At 36.8% G+C, this 25,364-nt stretch overlaps 1 protein-coding gene across 1 annotated transcript in view; it reads left to right on the top strand.

Annotated features, from left to right (window-relative positions):
- Nucleotides 1-25,364, top strand: part of lrp1bb (low density lipoprotein receptor-related protein 1Bb) — a 318,836-nt gene that overhangs the window by 166,738 nt on the left and 126,734 nt on the right. The window contains exons 19-31 of the mRNA XM_088002164.1: nucleotides 5,514-5,594; nucleotides 5,696-5,866; nucleotides 6,660-6,842; nucleotides 9,939-10,139; nucleotides 12,124-12,369; nucleotides 15,927-16,124; nucleotides 17,175-17,379; nucleotides 20,362-20,526; nucleotides 20,825-21,069; nucleotides 22,395-22,526; nucleotides 22,721-22,948; nucleotides 23,246-23,420; nucleotides 24,176-24,270. Coding sequence (XP_087858290.1) covers nucleotides 5,514-5,594; nucleotides 5,696-5,866; nucleotides 6,660-6,842; nucleotides 9,939-10,139; nucleotides 12,124-12,369; nucleotides 15,927-16,124; nucleotides 17,175-17,379; nucleotides 20,362-20,526; nucleotides 20,825-21,069; nucleotides 22,395-22,526; nucleotides 22,721-22,948; nucleotides 23,246-23,420; nucleotides 24,176-24,270 — 2,325 coding nt within the window. The remainder of the gene's footprint in view (nucleotides 1-5,513; nucleotides 5,595-5,695; nucleotides 5,867-6,659; nucleotides 6,843-9,938; nucleotides 10,140-12,123; nucleotides 12,370-15,926; nucleotides 16,125-17,174; nucleotides 17,380-20,361; nucleotides 20,527-20,824; nucleotides 21,070-22,394; nucleotides 22,527-22,720; nucleotides 22,949-23,245; nucleotides 23,421-24,175; nucleotides 24,271-25,364) is intronic.

Here is a 25,364-nt window from a genome sequence, read left to right as displayed (position 1 = left end):
AAATGCAATTACTTTTTCACATACTGATGGAACAGTTATGTTTGCACATAAGGTCAGGGATGGTTTTATAACATTTTCATATAAAAATCTGTAAGGAGGAAACTACTTTTTCACAGCACTGCATTAATTCTTTATATTGTGTCTAAAACAAAAGTTGAAAAAGTGTAAGGGCTTTAGGTTTCACTGCTGATTGAATAGCCGTGTCATCAGCTGGTAAAATGTCAAAACTAGTTTTCCATTTTGCTCTTGAAACACTTGAAATGTGACTGTTTAATTTATGGCTGTGTCAGAGAGCTGTCAGCATTTTTGCAGTTCTTGCTCATAGATATAACGCCACATTTCACCTGTAATTGATAGAAAGAAAATATGTTCTAAGAGGCACTGCTGTTGGGTTATTTAATACAGTGCTGTTCATTTTCCACAGTGGCTTTAAAAGTACAGCATAATACGTACGTGAATAAATTTACCATGTTTTCTACTGCATAAATATGCATTTCTGTGCAGAAATTACATAAAGGGGTGAGAAATCTTTAAAGCAAATGTCTTATGAGTGTCATGTTTCCCACTGAGTTGCTTTTCGTGTTGAAGTGAAGCAAGGCTGGAGTAAAAAGAAGTAAGTCCAGTTTGAGCAGCATCAAATAGTAGTCGACACAGTAGCCAAAGAACCTTTTTTGGTGTTTACACGAAGCTCATCTATGTTTCTTGCCTAGATGATGCAGCAAAATGCCACTGAATTCTTTTCTGTGTCTCTAATTAGTTGCCATACATCCACTCAACAGCTTCCCATTAAGGACTGTCTTTTTTCTCAAGAAGGGTCTGCATTACTATATTAAATTTACTGGCATTCCTTTTACAGTTGGTACATTTTCATGTAATGCCTTCCCGCTTAAGTGGCTGACTCAAAAGATCTTTTTTTTTCTTTTCTTTTTTTTTCTGAAAAGTATGATTTGAAATTACCCATCTGCTTTGATAAGCAACAGAAAGGCAGAGTGGAATTTATTTGTTTAACTTTTTTGTGGCTCAAAAATATGATGGTTTCTGCATTAATTTATGAAATTTTCAGAGTTGTGACTATTAATAAATTGTCTATCTTAACATGTCTGAAAGGACAGTGGAGGCTTAGTTTAGCTGGAACTCTTATGACTTTTATAGTTTCAAATCCATTCAACAGTGTTGTTAAAATGTGATTTATCAATGTGCTAAAGAAATGCAGGGCAGATTTGCAACAGTGTGAAAGAGGCTTAACAGTTGAACCATTTGTTTAGGCTAAAGGCAGATGTGTCGGTGGTGGGTTGAGTCACATTTTCTGTCCGTTTCATTCATTTTTTCAAATTTCTGTTTGCACATGTCAAGATGACTGGTGATTACCAAATGCTGATGGTTGTTTGTCTATTTGAAGTTAATCTGTGTCAGATACTGTTTTTAAAAGCTTTGTTTGGAAGAGATATAGAAACAGATTTATAAATGCTTTGTACCAGTCACAAATCATGATTTGACATCATTTTCTGAATGTATGCAATAATTATCAAAACACATGAATAAATTAGTACAGAAGAAATATGTTCAGAAGTATCTTTGTACCTATGATTTGTTAAACAAATTATATGTGTGAAAATGTATTTACAAAGTCATATTTTTTGTTCTTCTGAGATAGTGATTCCATGTTCTAAGCATGCTATGACTTATCCTTGTGGACTGTATTGTAGCTACAAGAAACATGCTGTATGTGTCTCTGCTACGTTATAGGCTATAGCCGTTACCAGGTCAGTTTGTTTGTGATGACATGCTAATGTGCTGCTTCACAGACTAATCTTGATAATTACTGCAGTGAGATGTTTTTTTTTTTTTTTTGCTGTGTTTTTATGCTTAGTGCAATTTTAGAATTCCACCTGCAGAACTGAACAATCACCCAGGTGGAACTTCTCATTTCTGAATGGCTGCTAAATTGTACAGAACGGCAAGGCCTGCTTCGCTGGCAGAGGCTCGAGTTTTACCAAAGCTCTAGTCATCTGTACTTCTATGAAAATGAATGTTAGTCAGAGCTACTTACTCATTTCGAATACATAGTTGTTTTCTCACCCATTACTACATTCCGTTGAGAGAATTTTGAGGCTGAATTATTGATGTTGTGTTCTTTGGACCAAAAACTAAACACTTCCTCACTGGTGGCAACAGCTTAAAGGAATGATGCTGCGTAAACAGAATACTTTTGCACAGCAGCTCACTGTTCTTAAGTAGCGCCTCTGTGGTATTATACAACTTGTCAGCTGAGTTCAGTGAGTTAAAAGTTGCAGTGTTCTGGATAAATCTTAGAAAACATAAAAAACCGTCAGACACTATGATGGCCCGAGGTTTTTTAGAGCTCTTTGAAGATGTATTTAACCTTTTATTATGTGAGAGGGTAAAGGGGCGTTTGAGGGTGCAAAAGCTGTTTTTAGCAGTGAGGTTGGAGTAGATGTATTAGCAGCATACATTTAAAGGATCAGGGAAAAGGTTTGAAGATTCTCCTTAATCACTATTTGTATTAAATCAGCCCTTTAACGGTGATTGATGTTTGCCAAACGCTGCTCTGTGCCATATCACATCAGCCTCCCTTTGTGTGTCCTAAGCCGCTTCAGTACGCAGTCACAAACAGCCGGGGTGTAAAGCAGTAATTAAAGTTCATGCTCGGCTTCATTCAATCATAATCAAGCTGTGCAGCAAAACATATTCTCTCCCCTTACTGTTGTCTGAGCTTCCTCAGGCATCACTTCTCTGCAGGCACTCTTCTGTGAAGCCCTGGCAGCTCACTTAGCTTCAGTGGAGCTACTGTGGGTTTTGGAGCACCTGAAGCTCGGTGGTGGCTGCCTCCGAGATTGATGTTAATTTGGATTTTGTTTGTCAGTAGTTTAGTGGTTGTCACACAATGGCTTCTGCTGGACTCTCTCGATGGCGTCATTATTTATAGATACTGGTGTTTCATTTTTAGCCATGCTAGCTGTTTACTTGAAACCCTCATTATTTATGTATGCTCCATTCTTAACAAACGTTAAATCCCAGGCAGTCACATCCTGTCAGTAAGACCCATTACATTTGAGGGAAATGCAGCGTTCTTTAGATGACACTAATATGATAATGATACCTTCTCCACAGCATCAAAGGTATAGCATGCAGCTACAGCAGACTGCCAACAAATCAATTCAAGAGAGAGAGAGAGACTTGCATTTCTCAGGGAAGTCAATAACCCTTCTGTATAGTGTATACCAAAATTAGGCTGATATGTCGATTCTGACAATGTCATCAGCCCACAAAAACAGAAAAATATTTAGTTTTCCTATCCATTCCTATCACTATAAATAAAAATGATGTTTTAAAGTAAACCGAAATAGTTCATAAGATTTTTCTTTATTAAATCTCAGGTGATGACAAAGCCGTGAGTGGGACACGATGGATTTCTATTAAGTTAACAAAAAGAGAAAAATGAGAAAACCCATAATATGCTAAGACAGATGACAGGAAAAACAACTGTAAGATAAATCGAAAGTAGGAAATTAATATCGAAAACCTTTTGGATATACTGTGTTATCTGAATAGTAAGCTGACGACGGGTGAAAGCTGTTTGTGTGAAGTCTGCATTCTATTTCATGGCCAGGCGTGTTTTACATCTGGTTGTGTGACTGGAGGCATTGAGCAACAGATGAAATGTGAAGACAGAACTCATTCTGAAAGAAACCACAGCACTTCAAGGCTTCCATGGGCACAAAGCTTTAATCAGAAGTGGAATTTCACATTATTTTCCACTTATAAACAGGGTCACCAATAACAAAGAATTTGGCAAGTATTTCCAAATCAGTACTATAGATACTTTTTAGATTGAAGAGCATGACCATAGTTTCTTGGCAACGTTGAGAATAAGTGATTAATGAATTGCAGGGATTTTAATGATGTTTTTTCAGTCTTTGCAAACTTTTGTCAGTCTCTCTTTTCCTCTGCATAACAACATAACAGCCTGAATAATGGAGACTTTACTAAATCCATATCCAAATACAAGTACTTTTATTGCAGACTACATTCCACTTATTTAAAAGTTAACTTTCTCAGAAAAACAAATTGCTTAATTGACTAAACGGCCACCAAATATTGTCCTCTGTTTTAGACTTATATTTGGATAGTGCTCCACATGTCTAGAGCAGGCACAGCTTTGTACAGTGGCTTTAATTCAGCTGTAAAGGGACTGACCCCTGGCCCTGGACCATGTTCTCCCTTTTCTCTGTCTCCCTCCCTTCCTGTCTGGATACGATCAAAAATGGCCGCAACACACAAAGATATATATATATATATATATATATATATATATATATATATATATATATATATATATATATATATATATATATATATATATATATAGATATAGATATACTCTGGAGAAATATGCTTACATTTTTAATGAGCTGTTTCTTGATTGCTAATTGAACCCTACCCTAGCTTTCTGAGGGCTTTGGTTCACAAAGCTGATGCTTTGCAGTGGATTTAAGATTTGTGATTAATGAAGCTAATGTGGTGCTATGTTGGTGTAGATTCTTAGCCACCCAAGACATTGTGATCCAAAGGGTTTAAAGCGGAAGGCAACTGGACTTCTCCTCTTTTCTTGAACGTTTTACCATAATCCAAAACACTACTTTTCTTCTAAACATGACTTAGAAGTGTCAAGCTTATAAATTATAGTGAAAACAGTCACACTCATAGGTTCATTAAGCTCACACGAATCACTTAATGATTCAAATATATCCCTTAATCATGTTAACATGTGAGTTCATCTGGTCTCATCTCAGAAGGCGTAAATGACTCAAGGCTGCACTGTAACATTGAAGAAGCTCCAAGCTAAGGCCACCTCTTTGTTTAGACTTGGTTTTGGATGCTTAACTGCTCTCTCACACCACTTGTCCTCCATGTCCAAAACATGCATATTGTTACCTTCAAAAGAGTTTCCCTCATCCCAGAGATGAAGATGAACCACGCAATTTAGGTGTCTCTTCTGTGTTGCGTTGCTGATGTTTTGTGTCCCTAATGTAGAGGTCACAACATTCATCGCTGCAGCAGACTGCATGTAGCACACTGTGCAGAGCTTGTGTTTTGGTGTTTTGTCCTTGAGTTGAACTAGTCTGTTTAAACCCTACAATAGTCTCAGGCAAAGACTGTCTCACCCCTGAAATAAAACATCCAAATAAAAGTTTGGTTCATGAAGCTATTTTAATGCTAAATTTAGCCCCTATACCCAGATATGAAATATTGATTACGGTGTTATGAACCGCATATCATACAAATGTCTGCATCATACACATTTCTTAAGGAATATTCTTGTAGGTAAATTGAAATTAGGAGAAGCACAGTGCAAATTAGGTCAGAAAACCGTCCTTTTTCTAAAATTATGAAAGCATACAATGCCAATTTAGAGTATTCCTAGACAACCACTCATACAAGCTGGATTCTCTTTAATTTGACAAATAGTTTTTTCCTCTCCTTTTCCCCAGCTTTCCCTACGTGCCAGCCACTCACCGAATTCAGCTGCTCAAATGGACGCTGCATCAGTGTCAAGTGGCACTGCGATTCAGGTGAGCGCAACTAATCAGCCAGTTTTCTCGTTAACAAGTATGCCCATTGAGTAGTATTAGTCACCTCTGATATTCTTTGTGAATGTTGTCTTTGTCCGCAGATGATGACTGTGGCGATGGCAGTGATGAAGTGGGCTGCATGCAGACCTGCTCAAACACTCAGTTTCAGTGTACCAGTGGGCGCTGTATTCCAGCAGACTGGGCTTGTGATGGTGACAATGACTGTGGGGATTTCAGCGATGAGAACACAACCTGCAGAGGTGGACCTGCATGTAAGAATGTCTGTCTCTCTTTAAACTGGGTTGATTAGGTTTATTTATTTAATTTTGACTGTGCAAAGAAAGCTATAGTTAGACCTTTTACCAATGGGAGTTGAACTATATAATCTAATTATTACATGGAGCTAATCCAACACTAGGAAAAGGACCTCAGCTCAGTTGCTTGTCACTAAAATGTGGAGATAATTCATCACACTACTCTGAAATAAACTGCTGCGCTCTCCATCCTCATTGCGTCTATTCAGTGGATTGAAAGAGATTAGGTTACATCTTTGTTGTTTGGACGGAGAAAATAAAAGCCAGGTTTTGGTTTTAGTGAAGCAAATGATCAATTGTGATTTCAACTTAATACCTAAACCACACAATAGATGTCTCAAATCATTATCTTCTTGGCATGTTGTGATTCAGAACTCTTTTATGTAAAAAACAGAAGTAAAAATATTAACATCCTGTGGGAACTTGTTGTCATGCTCGTATTATTAAACAGAACAATGATGCAAATGTCTTTTATATTTCAATAAATCCTCCATTGCTGACCTAGTAACCCACTACTAAACAAAGCAGCAAGCTCGAACAAACTTTGGAATTGAACTATTTCCCATAAACAAAAGGCTGCGACAATAAATAGATCTTTTGAAATGTTAAAAGAATATTTTCTAAAAAAAAACAAAAAACCCCAAAAACGAACAAACAAAAATAACAAGCCAATTACTGTTGTGCGATTCAGTGTTGTGATGCTACTGAATGGAACTGTGAAGCATTAATTGTTGGATTACTTTTGTTCCAGTGCTCCCATCTGTGATTGAATGCAGTGGGGATGAGTTCCATTGTGTTGAGGATGGAACCTGCATCCCTGAACGTTGGAGATGTGATGGAGACAAGGACTGTGAGGACGGAAGTGATGAGAAAGACTGCGAGGGCACCAAAAGGATGTGTGACCCGAAGGCCAAGTTCACCTGCAAAGATACAGGTTGTCAATGGAATCTCAGAAGTAAAACTTATCCAAAAAAAATTAACTGCACTGCAACAGCTGTATTTGCTGGGTAGTTATTGGTCAATTAATTAATCTTACGTTTTCAGATGTTACCAAATATTGAAACGGGTCAAAGCATTGGATTAGGAGTATTTTTTTATTCATGGGAAAGTAGAACAAGAACAGCAAATAAAATTAAGAAAGCATTGGTCACATTAATTCCTCTGTACAGGCAAGAGACACTCTTAGGCACAAAGATTGTAAGGCAAGACTGCATTCAGTGGGAAAGAATATCAGATAATGTCAAAATTAATTAATGCCAATAACGCCCTCAATTACTTTCTCAAGAAAATAGACACTGCCAAACTCAGAAGCATTAGGCCAGAAGCAGTTTCTAAAAGGGAAGAATAAGAAAACTAAAATGGCAAATTAACTTGATAAGAAATACAGGCTGAGTTGGCACATAGATGCAATGTAAAAATTATTTATGGTTTCATCAAAAATATTTTTTGAATACATTTTCCATAAAGCTAATGAGACATAAATGTCCAGGCTACAATCTATTAAAATTATGAAGCACTTTGTTATTCATTCTTAGATTGAAAGGCTTGCAGATTTACCGTGTTCCTGTATAACACCATTTTTTTGTTTTGTTGCGTTTATCTGCAAACTGTCAAACCATCACAATGAAAATGTAACAAGATATCAGCAAACTTAAGATCATTTTCTCTCCAGCCAGCTTCTCTCAAAGCAGGAAATCCAAGTATTTGTGACTGGCCAAGACAAAGCTAGGAACAAATCTTCCCGGGGGCGCTTTGAGTTATTTACAGATTCAGAAAGTGTGTGTTCTAAGCTTTGCAGTGATGTCAAACACATAAAAAAAATAAATATATAAAAATGAAAAAGATATGCCCATTTAAATATTGGCAAAAAAACCCCTCAAAGTTTCAGAAAAAAATTGTCCCCAAAACTGATCATCGACATGGGTGTGGTAACAAAGGCTGTTCATTTGGATTACTTTTCAGTAACCCCACACCCCACTGGAAAGGTGTGCATACAAATGTGAGCTTTCGCGATTTTATCAGAAATGTATGTTTTTTCTTATATTTCTTTGTTTATGCTGTGGCAACGTGCTCCTACTTTTCCCATGACCCGTCCCATTTCTTCATTTGTTTTCAACATCACCTATTTTATATTAAACAAAAAAATGTATATAGTTGTTTCTAGATTTTTTTTTATTTATTTTTTTGTTTTTTATTTCTGTTACTAACTATTGTTCCCACAGTCAGGACATCTTTAATCTAGGCAGTTTTGAGTCCATCTATTCAAACTCGGTATGGTTTTTATATCAAGTATTTGCAGTAAGGCCAGAATTAACTCTGAATTTTGCCCTTCACCTTTTTGCTGTTTCTCCCCAGACAGCTTTTATCAAGAACGGAGGCTATGCTGCATGGTGACGGGTTGATTAGACCACACAATTATTAATTACTCTAATTCCACTGCGTCACACTTCTCTGCACTGGTGCTGTTGTCCTCTCCACAAGAGATGAGTGCCTTCACTGGCAATATGCAAAAACCTTCAAGTTCAATTTGGGTAAAACAGTGTGGAGTTTTACATGCAGCGCTTTGAAAAAGTATTTATTCCCCTGAATATATTTCTGGTTTATCCTTTTTTTTGTTTTTTTGTCACGGTTAAGTGTTTCGGATCACTGAACCAATTTTAAGCAAAAGATAACCTGAGCAAATCCAAAATGTAGTTTTGTAATTATGCTTTTTTATTGTGGTGAAAAAGCTATCCAAATGCATCTGGCTGCTTGTAAAAAAGTAATTGGCCCCTAAAATTAACAACTGTTTGTACGACCCTAGACAGCAACAGTAACCAGCATTGGTGGTAACAACGTGTCTCTTGCAACTCTGTGGAGAATTTTTGACCAACTGTTCTTTGAAGAATTGTTCTGATTTAACTTCATTGCAGGAAGAATGAGAGAGTGATGGACGGTCATTCACACATCCTTTTCAGGATTTTGTGGAGTTTTCACAGCCCCATTAATTTTGGCAAAATATCTTGTTGCCGCCGCAGCAACAAGACAATGTTTGATTGGTAGCATGGCGTTTTTTGCCATTAGTTTTTTGTCAGGTGTACTTTCTAAAGCGTTCCATGTTTGTCTTGTTAGTCAACCAATTTTTTTCCAAGAAGTCTTAGTGATATTGTAGATTGAAATTTGGCAGATGTGACCAAAAAAGATATTCGTTGGAATCTAGTTTTTCCCTGAGTGAATGAAAGCACACCCTTCTTTATGCAAATTATGCTTATTGGATATTAATCAGTTTGGTGATCTGAATCGTTCTGTATGGAAGACAATGGGATGTGTAAAAACCCTCCTGGACATGAAAATGTTAGATTTATAAATCCACATTGAAAAATAAAGTTTTTACCCGTTCTTAGAAAATAGAGTACCTTGAGTTGAGTTACAACAACATGTAAGGAATCATTACCTTTTAATTGTGTAAAAATGTTTTGATTTTGATTAACTAAAGATTAACTTCTGCAGACGTTTTTTTCCGTGGTTGGAAAAATAAATGATGCTTTCTGGTGTCCAAACAACCCTTAGTATTGATGACAAACCAGCTCACTTGGATCCATTCATTCACTCCTCCTTCCATTGTTTCATTTATATTTTAAAGATGGAAAGGTTTGATTGTTTATGCAATCTCACATAAAATTAGACACTTGTAGCTAAAATTATTTAACTACACAATTGTTATCTGGCTATAATCCCACAAGTACAATATAAAATGTTAAAAGTGAGATCACGCCTAAACGACAAGCAATGACAACTTAAACTCAAAATCTGCATGGCTTCAGCATCCTTTTTTTTTTTTAAATTAAAACCTCTTAAGCATCTATAGTTAGAGAAAAGCTAAAACGTCGAGCAGTTTCTTGTCAGAAAATGGGCCAAGTTTAGAAAAGTAAGTTCAGCACAGAAATAAATGCCTGAACCCTAAAACAGGTTTAGGAAAACAAGTTGATATTTACCTGAGACGCTCAAGTTTGAACTGCCTCTGTTAACCTCAGCCTCTCATACTTTACAGGCAAGTGCATCACAAAGAGTTGGGTATGTGATGGAGACATTGACTGTGAGGACCGATCCGATGAAGAGTCTTGCGAATCATCTGTTTGCAAGCCCCCAAAGTACCCTTGTGCCAACGATAGCTCGGTATGCCTGACGCCTGATAAGATCTGCAATGGCAAAGTCGACTGTGCTGACCGTTCGGATGAAGGACCCATCTGTGGTAATTTTTTTTTGTCTTATCGTTTTGCATCTTATCTTCACATCCCTTTAGGTGAAAAATTTCCTTAAATAGTTACTCTGCCAAAAGAATTGGGAATAGCAAACTTTACAGGTGATTACTGAAAATCTCTTTCCACCACCTTGATTATGTTGGCTGTTGTAACATCCATCACTGCCCCAGGAAGGCTCTCACCAAGGTTTTCAATGCCTGTTGTTAAATCACGCTCACAGGCTGCATTACAATTCATCCCAAAGGTGTCTGATGGGTTTAGCTCTGCTGGCAAGTCAACAGTAGCCAAGTACAATAACCAATGCACCCTCACTGCTCTGTGCATTATCCTGAAAGCTAAACGACACATTTAAGCATCTGTTGACACGGAAGTAGAAAAAGTTTCTTTTTTTCTGCTAAGTTGTGAACTTTTTATATTTTCAATTTTCTACAGAGCGTAAACATGAGCAAAAACATTCAGCCTTTTAAAAGCTGTAATACTTAGTCAACTTTTTCAAGTTTTCTCATTCTAAATAAAACTCGAATTTTATGTGATAGGCTAACAGACCATTTTTTTGATTATCCTTCTTTGCAAAAATAGTTCAGTCTCAGTCAGACTGAGCAGAACCAGTTTATGAACATCAGCAGTCAAGTAGAGAAAGGTATTCCCATAATATGATTCTACCACCAACATTTTCCACCATAAGTAGTATGAATATGTTTAGCTTTTCCTCCACACATGGTGTTTTTGCACCCTGAAGAAAATACTACATCTTTAGGCATTCTAGCTACAATCCAACATCAGACATAATTCCTAAAAATACAAGCTTTGGTTTTAACTTGAAACAATGTGAAAATGTTTCACATTTGTGAATACTCTGCAAGCCACTGTAAAAAGGTGAAAATAATATCTGCGCAATGTAACTTTAAAATTTAATTTGAACTGGTCCATTTTCCAGATGGGCATTGTGTGACTTGAACAATATCTTATTTAAAATGTTTGTCTTGTTCTTTCTCAAACGATGTTCGGATTGCTGAAAGCGTCCCAGCACAGTCTTTTTATATTCCCCCTCTTCCACACACAGCAGCTTGGTGCTTGACAAGTTACCAGCATCTGTTGTTTCTGAGACCCAAGACACAAAATAAAGAAATTCTTCCTTCCTGGTAATGGCAAATGTGCACTAAAAGCCTTCAGAGAGACCAAAAATATGCCCTCATGTGACTATCAGTGGCAATTTAATCTGTTAAAGTGAGTAGTGTAAACATCGAGGTTCATTTTCTAGAGCATTGCTAACCAATCCTCAGTGGGCTCCTGCAGGACCCTGAAGTGCTATTGTGGCTCAAAAAGTGGGCTGCTGGCTCATCTTAGGCTATTAGTTTATGCTCAGTGGAACCTCAAGGGTCTGCTTGATTTAGACCAGTTCAGCATGATTCAGACCTCGCAGTAACAATCATGACAAGAAACATTTTTTTCTTGGTGATTAGAGAGGATAATCTTATTCCATCCTAAAATACAGTCTTAATTAAGGCGTATAAAGAGACCCCGGGTCAGTTTTTTTCTCTATTTTATTTTTGGGAAAGTCAGAGACTTAGAGTACTGTGGAAAAGTATTTGACCCTTACATATTTCATCTATTTTATTTTCCATCACACTTAAATCATATTTTAATATCCAATAAATAGAATCTGAGTCAATACAGCTATATGTCATTTTCTTTTTTAAAAAAGCAGCTCTTATGTTACAAAGCAATTATTGCCTAAACTTTATGACTGGTTATGTAATCAAAACCCATCAAAACATTGATATTAAGAGTTTATGAAAACCTGCATTTTTTATGTGTTAAGGAATATAAGCTAACTTTTAGCAAAATTTGAGCTTTTTGAGCTCAGATTTAAGTCCAAACATTGACAAGTACATTCCCAATCTTCTAGAATTCAGTTTTTATTCTGTCTGAGGCAGTTTACCCGAGAACTGCTTACCTGTCTCTTTTCTCCAGACATGTGTCTTGTAGCCAGAGGGGGCTGCAGTCACCAGTGCACGGTGGCACCGGGGAAAGGAGTTGTGTGTTCCTGTCCCCCTGGACTTCACCTGGATTCAAGCAACAAGACATGCGAGGCAGTGGACTACTGCAGCCGTCACCTGAAGTGCAGTCAGGTGTGTGAGCAGTACAAGACCACGGTGAAGTGCTCCTGTTATTCTGGATGGATACTCGATGCAGATGGAGACAGCTGTCACAGCATAGGTAACAGAGGCTTGCTTTTTAATGTTTGTTTCATGATGCCCCTGGCTGTTTTGTTGCTATGCGGTTGCTGCTTTGTGTTTGTTTCTGTTGTAAAATTGAGTTTTATGTTAGGGCGTCTCTATGAGCTTTAATTCTGTAGGTTTTCTGTGTAAGTGCAGATATTAGCTTTGTGAAAATCTTAACAGTTGTGTTTGATTTCCTGTCTTTATTTTTTGTCATTCGTTAACCTGTCACATCTTAGACGAATCAGATTTCTCTCAAAAATGTTTTTTTTTTTTTTTTTTCTCGCTTTCCTACCTTGAGTGGTCATTAATTATTTACATTTGGAGTGCAGGCGACCTAGCATGTGTGTGACAGAGCAATCACTGTACAACTGGGTTTTACTATTGCTTTAAAAAAAAAAAAAGTTACGTGTTGCACTTTGATGTATACATAGGCTTTGACATATTTAAAAACACCAAGTAGTAAGTTTCACTTCAGTCACAAGTAATGAAATAAAGTAAAAGATTGAGACCACAACATAATTAGATAGTTTTAAGACAATTTCCAACAGATGGACTCACAGTTGGAAGGCTTGGGTAAAATGTACTGTATAATAAACACACACTTAATATGGAAGTAATATTTCTCGCCTTGCCCTTCTGCTCTTTGAGTAACGCTGCAAGCTAATATTAGGTGGTTAATTAGCATCACCTTTAGCTTGGTTAGCTAGTACTTCACGCATATTCTGCTCCATTCTTTCAGCTTGCCAACTGTACTTTCAATAAAGTTTTGCCCCAACAACAGCAATAGGCAACGCTTACTTAATTTAGACAAATAGATAATTTCCAGATTACTATCTTCCTTTTAAGCTGGTAGTGCCACTACGGGGCGACTCTGCTTCATTCCTACATTTTTGTGATTCTGCTGACTTCATTTTTTTAACAACTCAGTTGAAAAGATTGCTCTGTTTGAGTTTCCAACAGCCAGGTCAACTACTTGGGTGAACTGAAACTGGTCAACATCTGATCCTATTTTTTTTTATAAAAAAATAAACTTATTAATGCACTCGGTGTTTCAAAACAATTCAAGTGAAACTTCAGAACAGACACATTTTTTGTTTGGCTATGTGAGTGCTGAAAAGGTGGAGAGGTGATTGTGAGCGCAGAAATGAATGCTGATTTAGAATGGGTTGAACTAAATTATTTCAGAATTTTAAGATGCACCATAGTGATGATGAGTCCTACCACTGTTATCTGCATTGATGCTTACTGAAGGAAACATGTCTCCCTAAACTATAAAGCTTGATGGTTTACTTGGCTATTAAGATATTTATCCCCAAAACAGATGAGTTATCAAAAATTTTGTTTCACATTTTTTGCCTTACATCAAAAATTTCGAGTCTGCTCCACTGATTGCTGCTACTGGATAATCCATTTGATGAGACTGCTAGAAAGCTCTTGAAATACAATTGGGACGCAGATGCTGTTGGCTTGTCACATTCTGATTTATGGACCCCATTTTGATGACTTGCTTCTGTCTTGCACTCCGGGATGGATAGCAGTTGCAGCTCTAATCATACATTAACACGCGAAAATAATACACCATCTTTTAGTTTGAAGCTGATTGGGACTCTACTTGTTAATCAAACATCAGTCTTTGCATGCAAACTAATATCACAATTTCACGTTGAAGAAGGTGTTATTAGATTCATTGTGAAGTCCCAGGCACACATGTTCTTTCTCTGCTTTTCACATCTCAGTGATAAAAGACGTGTTTGTACAAATCTTTTCACTGAAAGCATTGTCGCTGGTTTGCTAACAAGTGACTAAAGTAAGGACATTGCTTTCATTATATTTGTGTGCAAACAGCTCTGCTGCCTTAAAAGTGTTTTGAACATGAGGCTTACAAAAAAGTTGCTTTAAAAATATATGTTTTTATAAGTAGTTGCATTTTAGATGGGTGTCATAGATTGAATTTAGGTAGAGCAAACATTTCCAAGAAAAGGAGCTACACTGAAGGTAGAAGTAATCTTCCTGATTGAAACAAACCACTGCAGGCAGAGCCATGGAGGCCTAATATTCAGACACTGTTTATCATCAACCTGCAGTAAGATTTAGCAACTTTTTTAAGCCCCTGCAAAACACATGCCTCAAAAGACTGGATGTACAACTGCATCTAGCTACTTCTTTTGGAAATTATTTTCATATGTTTGGCAACAAATTGTTTTGGCTGAAATGGATGAATATTAATGCGCACCACATGGCGGCTTAAACTGCTGAAATATGTTTGAAACCATTTTTACTACGCAAGCCATCAGACTGGGAATAAATAGTATTAAAAAATATGCTTGCATAAAGAAATAAAAAAAAAGCAACTTCTGCTTTTAAATTGGAACATTCCTATAAAAAATCAGATGGATACTGATTTAGTTACAAATTGCTTTCTTACACAGGAGATTATGATAAATAGAATTAATCATCAGAGGTAAATTTAGCCTTTTTACTACTTTATTAATGTTCCCCAATAACAATGTAAAATCACATAGTTAATTTTAACAGAGCTGATGTCTTAAACGTAACTAGATTTTTGGGGCTTTCCAGCTGCCCTCAAACAACACAACTTAGTCACAGGTGGAAATATTATTTTCTTTAAAAAAGAAAAGTGTGGACTTATTAGAAAGGATGTTCAGTACCTGTTTAAAGATTGCTATTTTCAACAGGTACTTTTTAAACAGCAAGACGATGCTCATCAAGTTGTCTATTCTAATTCTTTAACACAAGTCAAAGATGTGATAAACAGCACACACCGATCAATCCGTCAACATGGCTCGCTTGGTGGCAGTGTGACAAAAACTTTGAGATCATCCTTAAGGTCTTCCTAACAAAAATTTTTGTTGTTGTTGTTTTTTTACCAACTGCATTACACCAGGAATGTCACTCAACAACTCAGTTTTTCTTCTTCTAGTATTGTTATTTGCACCAGTCTGGCAGCGGTTCAGGTGCATTTCTGCTCCCAACAGGCCCTTTGTAGAAATTGCCTGTTTAAATTGCAAACTGGCCAATGTTTTGTAATTACTTGCATTTGGCCTGTGGCAGCTAGGACTGTAAATCCTCCAACAAAGCAATACACCTTTAAAATGATCTACAGTTGAACATCTAAGCCTTACACATACATACATTTATATATATATATATATATATATATATATATATATATATATATATATATATATATATATATATATATATATATATATATTGCATAAAATGAACATTCCTTTTTTTGTATTTTGATTCCATCTTTTTTGTAAATGTCTTATTCCAAGGTAATTTTAGTACAAGTTCGCACTGCATTTGTATAGTTGGACCCATCAAAACCTGAATTCCTATCTGCATAAAAAGGACTGTACTTGTTTATTGCAACATGATGGATTCCAGAGAAGACAAGCACAATTTGTTATCTAGTCCGAAAATCTCTGTTCGCCACCTGATGTTCTGTATCGTGTCTTTGGAAAAAGAAAAAAAAAAATGAGAAAAATTGTTGCGGTTGTTTTTTGTGTGTCTCTCTGCGACTAGATCCTTTTGAAGCTTTCATCATTTTCTCAATCCGACATGAGATAAGACGAATAGACCTTCACAAGCGAGACTACAGTCTGCTGGTGCCAGGACTGAGGAACACAATTGCTTTGGACTTCCATTTTAACCGTAGCCTGCTGTACTGGACAGACGTGGTGGAAGATAAGATCTACAGAGGAAGGCTCTCGGAGACGGGTGGTATGCACTGGGGCACACACAAGGGCATCGATGTACATGAAAACTTGTTATGTACTTGAAAGAGGCTGTGCTTTTATGTCTAAACTTTAAAAATCCATGTTTTATGATTTTTGTTTTTTCTCTAGATTTGTCGCAACATAGTTTCAAAACGCTAACAGAGATACATATATATTCTTACGTCTTTACAGATAACAATGAAAAATGTTTTGCTCATTTGCAAAATTTAGTTTTTATCACACTTAAGAATAAAACTTCTTAGTTTACTTTTATCAAAGGGGCGTTTTATTTCCAGACCATAAAGCAGTTCTAATCTGTTCTTGAATTTCTTTGGAAAGGCACATTATGTATTGCATTTAGATCATTTTAGTCTACTTCATGCTGTCAAACAGGCTATGTTTATGTAATTTCTTGATTCTGCAGTTCTAGCAGTATTCTAACTTGTATGCAGCTCATGAAATTAAGCTCTGTTTTTGTGGTTAGTCTCATTTAAATTATGATGTACAAAGTGAGCATTTAGATTTTGTGTAGTATGCCCTTCCTTTAAGCATTGCTCTTTGTATTTATTCAGGTTATTGTTATGTGATAGTAAAATGTACTTAATGAATTCAAGCTCTTTGGTGTGACAAAAAAACATAAAACCTTTTTTAAAGGAGGCAGTACATTTTCACAGTTCTGCACTTCACTCCCATGAAGTTCATATCATTTTTATCCTCATGATCAAGCTGAAAAATATTGAGCCAAAAGACCCGTATTGTGGTATATTATCTGTCCTTGAAATAGAATCAGAACTTACTCTTTGTATTTTTGTGAATGGTAGTTTTTCTCCGTCTGTGGAGCTGCAGAACTGACCTCTCGGCTTGGTCTATTCTACTCTTTTAAGAAACCTTCATAAAACACCAGACAGGTTTTCCCCCATTGTCAAATGGCTACATCCAGCCTCCCAACACTCTTTTACCTGATGGACAGCATTCCCCTGCATCCCATCTTCTATGAATTCATTCAAAGTCACTGCAGTACAGTCACGTTATTGTCTTGTCAATATTGTTTTAGGAGTGGCAGGTATTGAGGTGGTTGTTCAGCATGGGTTAGCCACCCCGGAGGGCCTGGCTGTGGACTGGATTACAGGGAAACTCTATTGGATTGACAGCAATTTGGACCAGATCGAGGTAGCCAAGCTTAACGGAGAAATGCGGACCACTCTGATCGCGGGAGGCATGGAGCATCCACGAGCCATCGCTCTCGACCCAGGACAGGGGTATGTTTTTTCCCACTGCTGCTAGCACCAGAAATAATTCAGCACATGAGAACTTCAATGTATTTTGCTTCTTACATAGGATTTGGAGTCAAGGTCTTATAGAATACATTAAACATAATGCATTGGTTCTTTTTCCTGAACATCAAAATTGCATGGAGCAAATAATCCAATACCATTTCAACCCTTTCAAATAATCTACTACTCATTTGCTCTTGTTCCATAAAAGTTCTGTTGCTCGACACCACAGCTATTATGGATAAAAAGCAAAGGCAATACCTTGTCCTTTTTTGAATTGGTCCCCTATTGGTACAATTCCTAAAATTCAGCCCTCATTTCCCCTGCAGAGTAGGACAAGGAGCTTGTTTATAAAGCCATCTGTGTCTGACAGCAAACGTTTTATTCTCCCTGCTGTCAGCAAAAAGAGGACGGACTACACCAAATATTGCTTAGCCAGAAACAGCTAGTAAGACTAGAGTTCCAGCTTGAAAAAAGACCTATTGGAATGAGGCACAGTGATGTGAATTGTATAGTGGTTTACCTTTTTTTCTTATGAGCATTGTCTTAAAACAAATTTGAAAGCACATTTCCTTATACTTAGATATAGCCATATCATATTTCATCAGCTTCCCTGTCCCGGTACTTCTTCAAAGTATGGTTTGACACAGCAGGGCTGATGCTCAACCTGTCCTGGACTGAGTGACTGTCAACCTAAAAAACCTCTCTGTGGTGTTTTTTTGTGGCACCTTTGCAATATTGTTAGAATCTATTCTGCAGGTTGTCCAGCAGCAGCCACAGATTTGAAAGGAATGTGTTGTACAAGATATTAGGTCTGTCTTTCCTTCCTTGGTTTTCTTATTTATGTAAGAGAAAGATTTTAAAGATTTAGGGATGTGTAAGTAGGGCAAGGAAAATGATGGTGTTCGCTGCTGCTGTAACCTGATGTCACCTCCTTGCAGCTAGTCCTCTGCCTTGGATACATAACATCACTGTTATCAGTGGACTGTGGCTCCCTGAGCTGGGTATTGGACCTGGGAGAGAGGGTTGAATACCAGTGTAACCTTCCATTAAAGTATAATGTTCAGTTTTTATGCTCTGTATAGATTGTGGTCAAAACAAAACAGAGAAAAATGTTGCTTCAATTCTTAATTTTGCACATTGCCTGCCTGGCTTATTTATAATAGTGCTTAGAGTTGGACCTTAATAATCATGACTAATTTTGTCTAGACCTGTTGTAGGATGTATAGATTTTTGTTTGTTTTACAGATTCAATGTTACTATGAATTTGCCTCAATGTCTTGAGATATGAGTTGTATATTTTTTATTTATTTTTTATTTTTTTTGGCCCTTCCCTTAGCTTGGATAAGTCTGAGTTCTTGTGTTTCCCTTCAGAAAAGTTTTGATTTGCTTCCTTTAACCATTACCACACCTGGTATATTGATAATAATATCCACCTTTAGATGGAAGGTGTCTAAAATGGGACCTATTTTATAAAATACACACAAAAATAATTCAATGAATGTCTTGCTGATTAGATTTTTGTGTTTTTATAGCTAGCTATTACATACCTTCTTTAATGTGTGACTTTTAAATGTGAGTGTTTAAAGAGTTTTAGTTCACTATTAAACACATATTTCCCATTGATTTAGCAATTACTGCCTGATTGAATTCTATTCTATTCTCAGCAAGATGTGAAAGATAAGAACTTCAAAGAACCTTTTCAAAACATGAGATTTTGGGAACTTTTATAAAAAACTATTTTTCTCTGCTGTTGAAATGTTGCAACAATTTTTCATTAGATACTGTATCTACATTAGCTTAATTTTGTCTGAAAGCCAGTGGTTGGAGACTCTGGCAAAACCCAGACATCCCAAAAAATCAATTTAACACTTTTAAGGAATGAGTTATATGCTCACACACTCTTCCTTTTGTACTTGTTCACATTTGAAAGGATGACTAGACCACATTTCATGACTGTAGAGAGTAGGATTAATGGGTACTTTTGGTACCTAAAGGCGCATTTCCATTACGGGGCAATAATTCTAATCTTATTACTTGAATCCACTCAAAGGAGTGGGTGATTGATCACTGAGGTCTTATCAAGTGAATAAGCCTATTGATCTGTACAGATATATTTCTTCCTAACACGGTTTTGTTGTCGCCAGTATGTGATTTAAATTTGAACACCCATTTTCTTGTTAATTTTGGATGACTTAGTTGACAGTGAATGGACAGTTCTCTGATAGGAAGAGGCTGCACACCGTCAGTGATACATGGGGCCTTGGTTTTCTTTTGAAGTTCCTTAGCCAGCTTTAAAAGTGAATGAGTCCAGAATGGGTTTGAGATGCATGGTGCATGAGAACTGGCAACCCTACTAGCACTACTGTAAGTAATAAACATCTTTGTGAAAAGCCATGTGATCATTAGACTCTACTCGAGACAAAATAACTGCGGGTGTCTAAAGTTGAGACATATAAAGTGTACCAATGTAATACATGAACAAGTATAATAAACAGAAAGCCTGCTATGCTGTCAAAACATAAATGCTTTATCGGGTTGTGATTTTTGTGACCCTGTGGCTTTCTGTGGATGCAGCTGACAAAATCTCAAACTGTAGGCCATCGGAGATCATGAAATGGTATTAGTAGTTAAGCTTAATCAAGGAGTCCAAGAGAAATGATTTTATAAAGCTGTGATCAGAACACCCCTGTTAGGAAAATATTGTTTTAAAAAAAACTCAACCTGCTTACTTGTCATAGATGGTTAAGAATTTCACTGGAACACTGCGATTCTTGGGCAGTCATCAGGACTGCTGTTTGTGTTACATAACACAGATGCAATAACATATCCATAATTACTGTTTTCTATCCTTTGACGAGCATGATGATGAGAAACTAATTGTATTCAGTACCTTCATGCTTTCCATCTTCAGCAGCCGCAAAGAAGAATAGACGCTAACAGCCCCCATCTTGTTTCTGTTTTAAGAATTCTCTTCTGGACTGACTGGGATGCAACATTTCCAAGAATTGAGGCTGCTTCCATGAGTGGGAGCGGGAGACACATTGTGTTTAAGGATATGGAGATTGGAGCCTGGCCTAATGGACTAACACTGGATCATTTAGAAAAAAGGATTGTTTGGACAGATGCACGGTTAGTAATTTCACATTGTGTGCAAAAAATCTTAACCATTTAATTCATATATGCCATTAAATACCGCAAAAGTTTCACCAAAGGAAATTTTATCATCTTATTCTCCTAGTGGGCATTAAATTATGCAAGACATGCAATATTTATAGACTTAAAAAAATGCCACTCTGTGGCTCTTGAACATTTTAACAGTTCCATCAGTGGATTGGAAGGTTTCACTTTGATCTCCCTCCATCTTGTACTTTAAGGACTTTAAAGCAGAAGTTTAAACTTTGATATGGTGTTGGTTTTTCTTTAACAGCTCCGATGCCATTTTCTCTGCACTCTACGATGGCACTGGGGTCATAGAAATCCTCAGGGGCCATGAATACCTGTCCCATCCCTTTGCTGTGTCTCTCTTTGGTGGAAATGTCTACTGGACAGACTGGAGAACAAACACATTAGCCAGAGCCAATAAGTGGACAGGTCAAAACGTCACTGTCATCCAGAAGACAAGTGCTCAACCTTTTGACTTGCAGATCTTCCATCCCAGCCGGCAACCACGAGGTGAGAACTGTGTGGAGTCACTTGATATTGATGTAGGACACTCTGTCTTTTAAAGTGAAAGTCAGTCTCATGCAGGGCTCATAACGCAATTACAAAATAAAGCCATATGTAATTAGTTTTAGCTTCTGCCTCTGCCTTCATTTGACCTGTCAGTCAACCAGCAGGTGCCTGACTGAAAAATAGTACTCATGCAGAGAATAAGCCACTTTAGCTTAATGCTACCTTTGAATCTGTTTTTCTTTACTTCCAAATTATTGTAATTGACTCATACAAATACAATATTTTTTGCTTTCTTTTATGAGCTGAATCTGAGTAAAGAGAGCTGGTTAAAATAAAAATCAATATGTGCTTAACCTGTTTTAGCCAAGACATTCAATATAATGAGCATAATTAGTTCATTTCAAACACTACCTTGCATGTATGTTGACTGTTCTGATCAACATATTGCTCTCGTACAGTCAATAACTCTTTGCCCAGAAATTTTATGACTTGACAGGTTACATGGTGTGTTTAATAACACCAGGTATAAGAAGTAGGCTAATGCATGATTCAAACTTTAAAAAGTTGCTGTGTAGCATAATCAGAAGATAAACAGATACCAATAAACCTTCTAAAAGTGAAAGACTTTGTAGCTTCAATAAATTATGACGATCACTACATATCTGGGTTAAGTCAGTCAGCAATGATTCAACTAAAGCCTGGTGGATTTTGTGCCATTGGGTATTTTCAATTGGCAGTGAAGTGTAGAATGACTTGAAACCAGAACATGTCTACTGAAATGCACAAGAGAGCCACCAAGCTTATGGTGCTAGCAGTATTGCTCATGCTAGCAGTCTTTGATCATCTCCAGTTTGCATTTGAGATGATCAAAGCAATGCATTATCCTCTTCTTTATATGCTGTATTTGTGAAGTCGGTCTTAAAACACTCACCGTCATATCCAGGATTGGCAGGACTTTACATCTTTTAACTAGCTTTTCAATAACTAAAGTACTTCACAACGACAAGAGATACTATGGCATTGTATTGTTACACAATAAAAAGCTAAGATTTATTTATTTTTTTCAACAATGAATGGTCCATAACGTTTGTAAATTCAACAGCATCTAAGTCTGAGAGCCACGATGCTGTGTGCTTTTTGTCTCGCTTGTAAAACAATATTAGAATCACAACAGTTACCATCCTTGCTTTTTTAAATCTAACTTATGTTCGTCCATGTTGAAAATTCCTTTTGACCACCTCAAAAACTGTAATTATCCCAGAAAATCCCCTTGCTCCTCTTCACTTTATGCTGACTTTTCTCTATTCTCCTTCCTTCCCCGTCAGCCTCTAACCCTTGCGAAGAGAATGATGGACGTGGTCCCTGTTCACATCTGTGTCTCATCAATTACAACCGCACCGCGTCATGCACCTGTCCACACCTCATGAAGCTTTCAGCCAACAAACAATCCTGCTTTGGTGAGCAAGAACACCTTCCTCATTTTTCACGCTTTCAGCATGTGTTGTCCAAGTAAAAATGTAAGTTGCTGCCTTTTACACTTTAATTCTTTCTTTTGACAACTTTTACATTTGGCTGTTAGTGGATCTTCACCTGCGTTTCACAACAGAAATTCTCAAAAGACTCTCAAATGGTTGTTTTATTATCTTGCCAGCGCTGAAAAGGTTTCTTCTGTATGTGCGACGCTCTGAAATCCGTGGTGTTGACATTGATAACCCCTACATGAACGTTATGACGGCGCTGACGGTGCCAGACATTGACGATGTCACAGTGGTGGACTTTGATGCTCAGGAGGAGAGGATCTACTGGGCTGACATCAAAAGTCAAACCATCAAACGGGTGTTCATCAACGGCACCCAGCTGGAGACCATCATTTCTTCAGGTGGGGCAGGCAGTCTTCCAGGGAGTCTTCTAAAATCTCTCTGTGGAAATTCTGAATGAAGAACCAAATGAGAAAGTAATACTCCATACATGCTTTTTTTTTTTTTTAAACCAGATGTGAGATTTATTTATTTATAGTAATCAATGTAATTGCAGATGTAACTTGCAAAAACGTATGATGCAACAAATATTTGTATGCAATCTAAGATCGTCTGCGTCTGTGTGTCTAGTCTAGTCAAGAAATAATTTGACTATGTACAACACAGCATAATTGTTTCTCATGCTCTTCTTTTGTCAGACATAGCAAACTGTCGGGGTCTGGCTTTAGACTGGCTTTCTAAGAACTTGTACTGGGTCAGCTCGGAAAATGACGAGTCACAAATCAATGTGGCCCGCTTTGATGGGTCCCTGAAGACGTCCATCATCCACGGCATTGACAAGCCAAGGTGCCTCGTAGTGCACCCTGCCAAAGGGTAAGTAGATTAGAGTAGTGTGTGCATCTCATGGGTGCATCACCATCACTGTATAGTGTCACAAAGAGTTGACTTGTGCAAAAGGAAGAGAAGAAGATCAAAGCTCTTTTGGAAAAAAAAACACCTTCTACATATCCCTCCACACTTATTTAACTTACAATAAAAACTGCTAATTTTATTTCTATAGAACAATTTTTATTCATTTGGACTATGATTTTGGGTATTCATTCTGCTAAAAGACCCAATCAGAATCAATTTCCCATTTTTTGTTTCTGTTTTCATCTCATGAGAAGAGAAATAGATCCACAGCATAACAGATTGTGCGCCATGCTTAGCAGCTTTTTCTTTTTTTTTTTTTTTTTTAATTTTGATGTTGTCTAGCAACACTGTATTGTTCCAGTTAAAGTTTGACACTCCAATTAATTAACAGATGTCAAGTATACATTTTAAAAAATTATTCCGTTACATATTGTAATCTTATTAAATAGAAATTGCATTTTTTTAACCTGAAACAAAGTCATTAAAGGTTCGATTTTTCTACATTTTTCAACATACCGCTCTGTCTTTTTGCTGTTCAAAGCTAGGCTATCCAGACATTATTACATACATTTTTAAAATATCTGTGCAGATAAATATGTAAAATAATAATAGAAAAAGTAAATAGGATTTTTAAGGTGATGTGAGTGTTTTTGTAAGCTTCATGTTGTTTAGTACCTAACCGAATTACTACCACTCACCTTTCTTCTGTCATGCAGGAAAATCTACTGGACAGATGGCAACACCATTAACATGGCCAACATGGATGGGAGTAACAGCAAAGTCCTCCACCAGAATCAAAAGGATCCTGTAGGTCAGTGGAAGCTTATACGGTTAATTAACCAAAACTGTTTATTTACTTGTAGCTCACTTAGCATGAATATAGTTGACCAAATTAGGGCTGATGGACATCGACGTGGTCGAACGGTTTTCCAAGGATCACTAATGCATTTGTGTTTTATATTGTGACATGTTTGATAGGATGTAAGACAATGACGTGATAATCCTCTGCAAACATATTAGTTCTACAAAAAATATCACACAATAAATTAATAAATTGATTGAGTCTTGTTAGAATGTAATTACATAAATCAACATTTTACTGATAAATGCAGCAGACAGAATTTCAGAAGTTTAAAAAACGTGGTTTGTAAGTTTTATTTTTGTTTACTTTTATTTAGCCTCTGGGTTTGTTTATTGATAATGTCCATGGATGTTTCTTCGATTGTTAATTAAACTTTTCAGAGCATCCAAATCCTCCCTTTACTGTCACATATTTCAAAGTGCTGACATCATTTAGACCACTGTGGTCCTTGAAATGTTTGAAAAGCTGTTATAACACAGATCATCGCAAAATAACCAAATCTGCCATGCTTCTTTTGAAATACTGTGCAAACAGAGACAGCCAATGACTTGAGCTGAATGCGGCCGACTTAATAACACACATGCAGAGACACTCATGCACATGAACTGCTGCAGACTGCAGAGAAGGGACTTTCTGTGCAACAGCAATTAAGAAGAAAATAAATTACTAAAAATTTTAAGAAGATGAAAAAGATAAAACCATAAAAAATGATGTGTCCTCGAAGAACATCAATGTCAGTAGATTATTATAATCAACATCATTAGTTTTTCTAAAGGAATCATGGCAGCCCTAATGTGTTTTGTTGTCAGCTGAATAGATCAGAGGATTTAAGTGTTTTGTAAATTAATATTTATTTAGTGAGATCATTTTGAATATTACCACAAAATTTGGAAAGTGCTTTTTAAGCCATTAGGTTGATCTCTGTTGAAGGTGTAATATCATCCAGATTATTATTTTAATTCTGTAATAGGTCAGAGCCAGAAAGAGTGGAAATTGAATGTGATACACTCCCAGCATCTTTAAATTATATGGAAATGTATGCT

The sequence above is a fragment of the Poecilia mexicana genome, unplaced genomic scaffold (genome assembly GCF_051168715.1).
Source record: "Poecilia mexicana isolate PSO_F unplaced genomic scaffold, ASM5116871v1 scaffold_2, whole genome shotgun sequence".
NCBI lineage: Eukaryota > Metazoa > Chordata > Actinopteri > Cyprinodontiformes > Poeciliidae > Poecilia > Poecilia mexicana.
The sequence above is the reverse complement of the archived record's forward strand: the minus strand, read 5'-3'. Positions and strand labels throughout refer to the sequence as shown.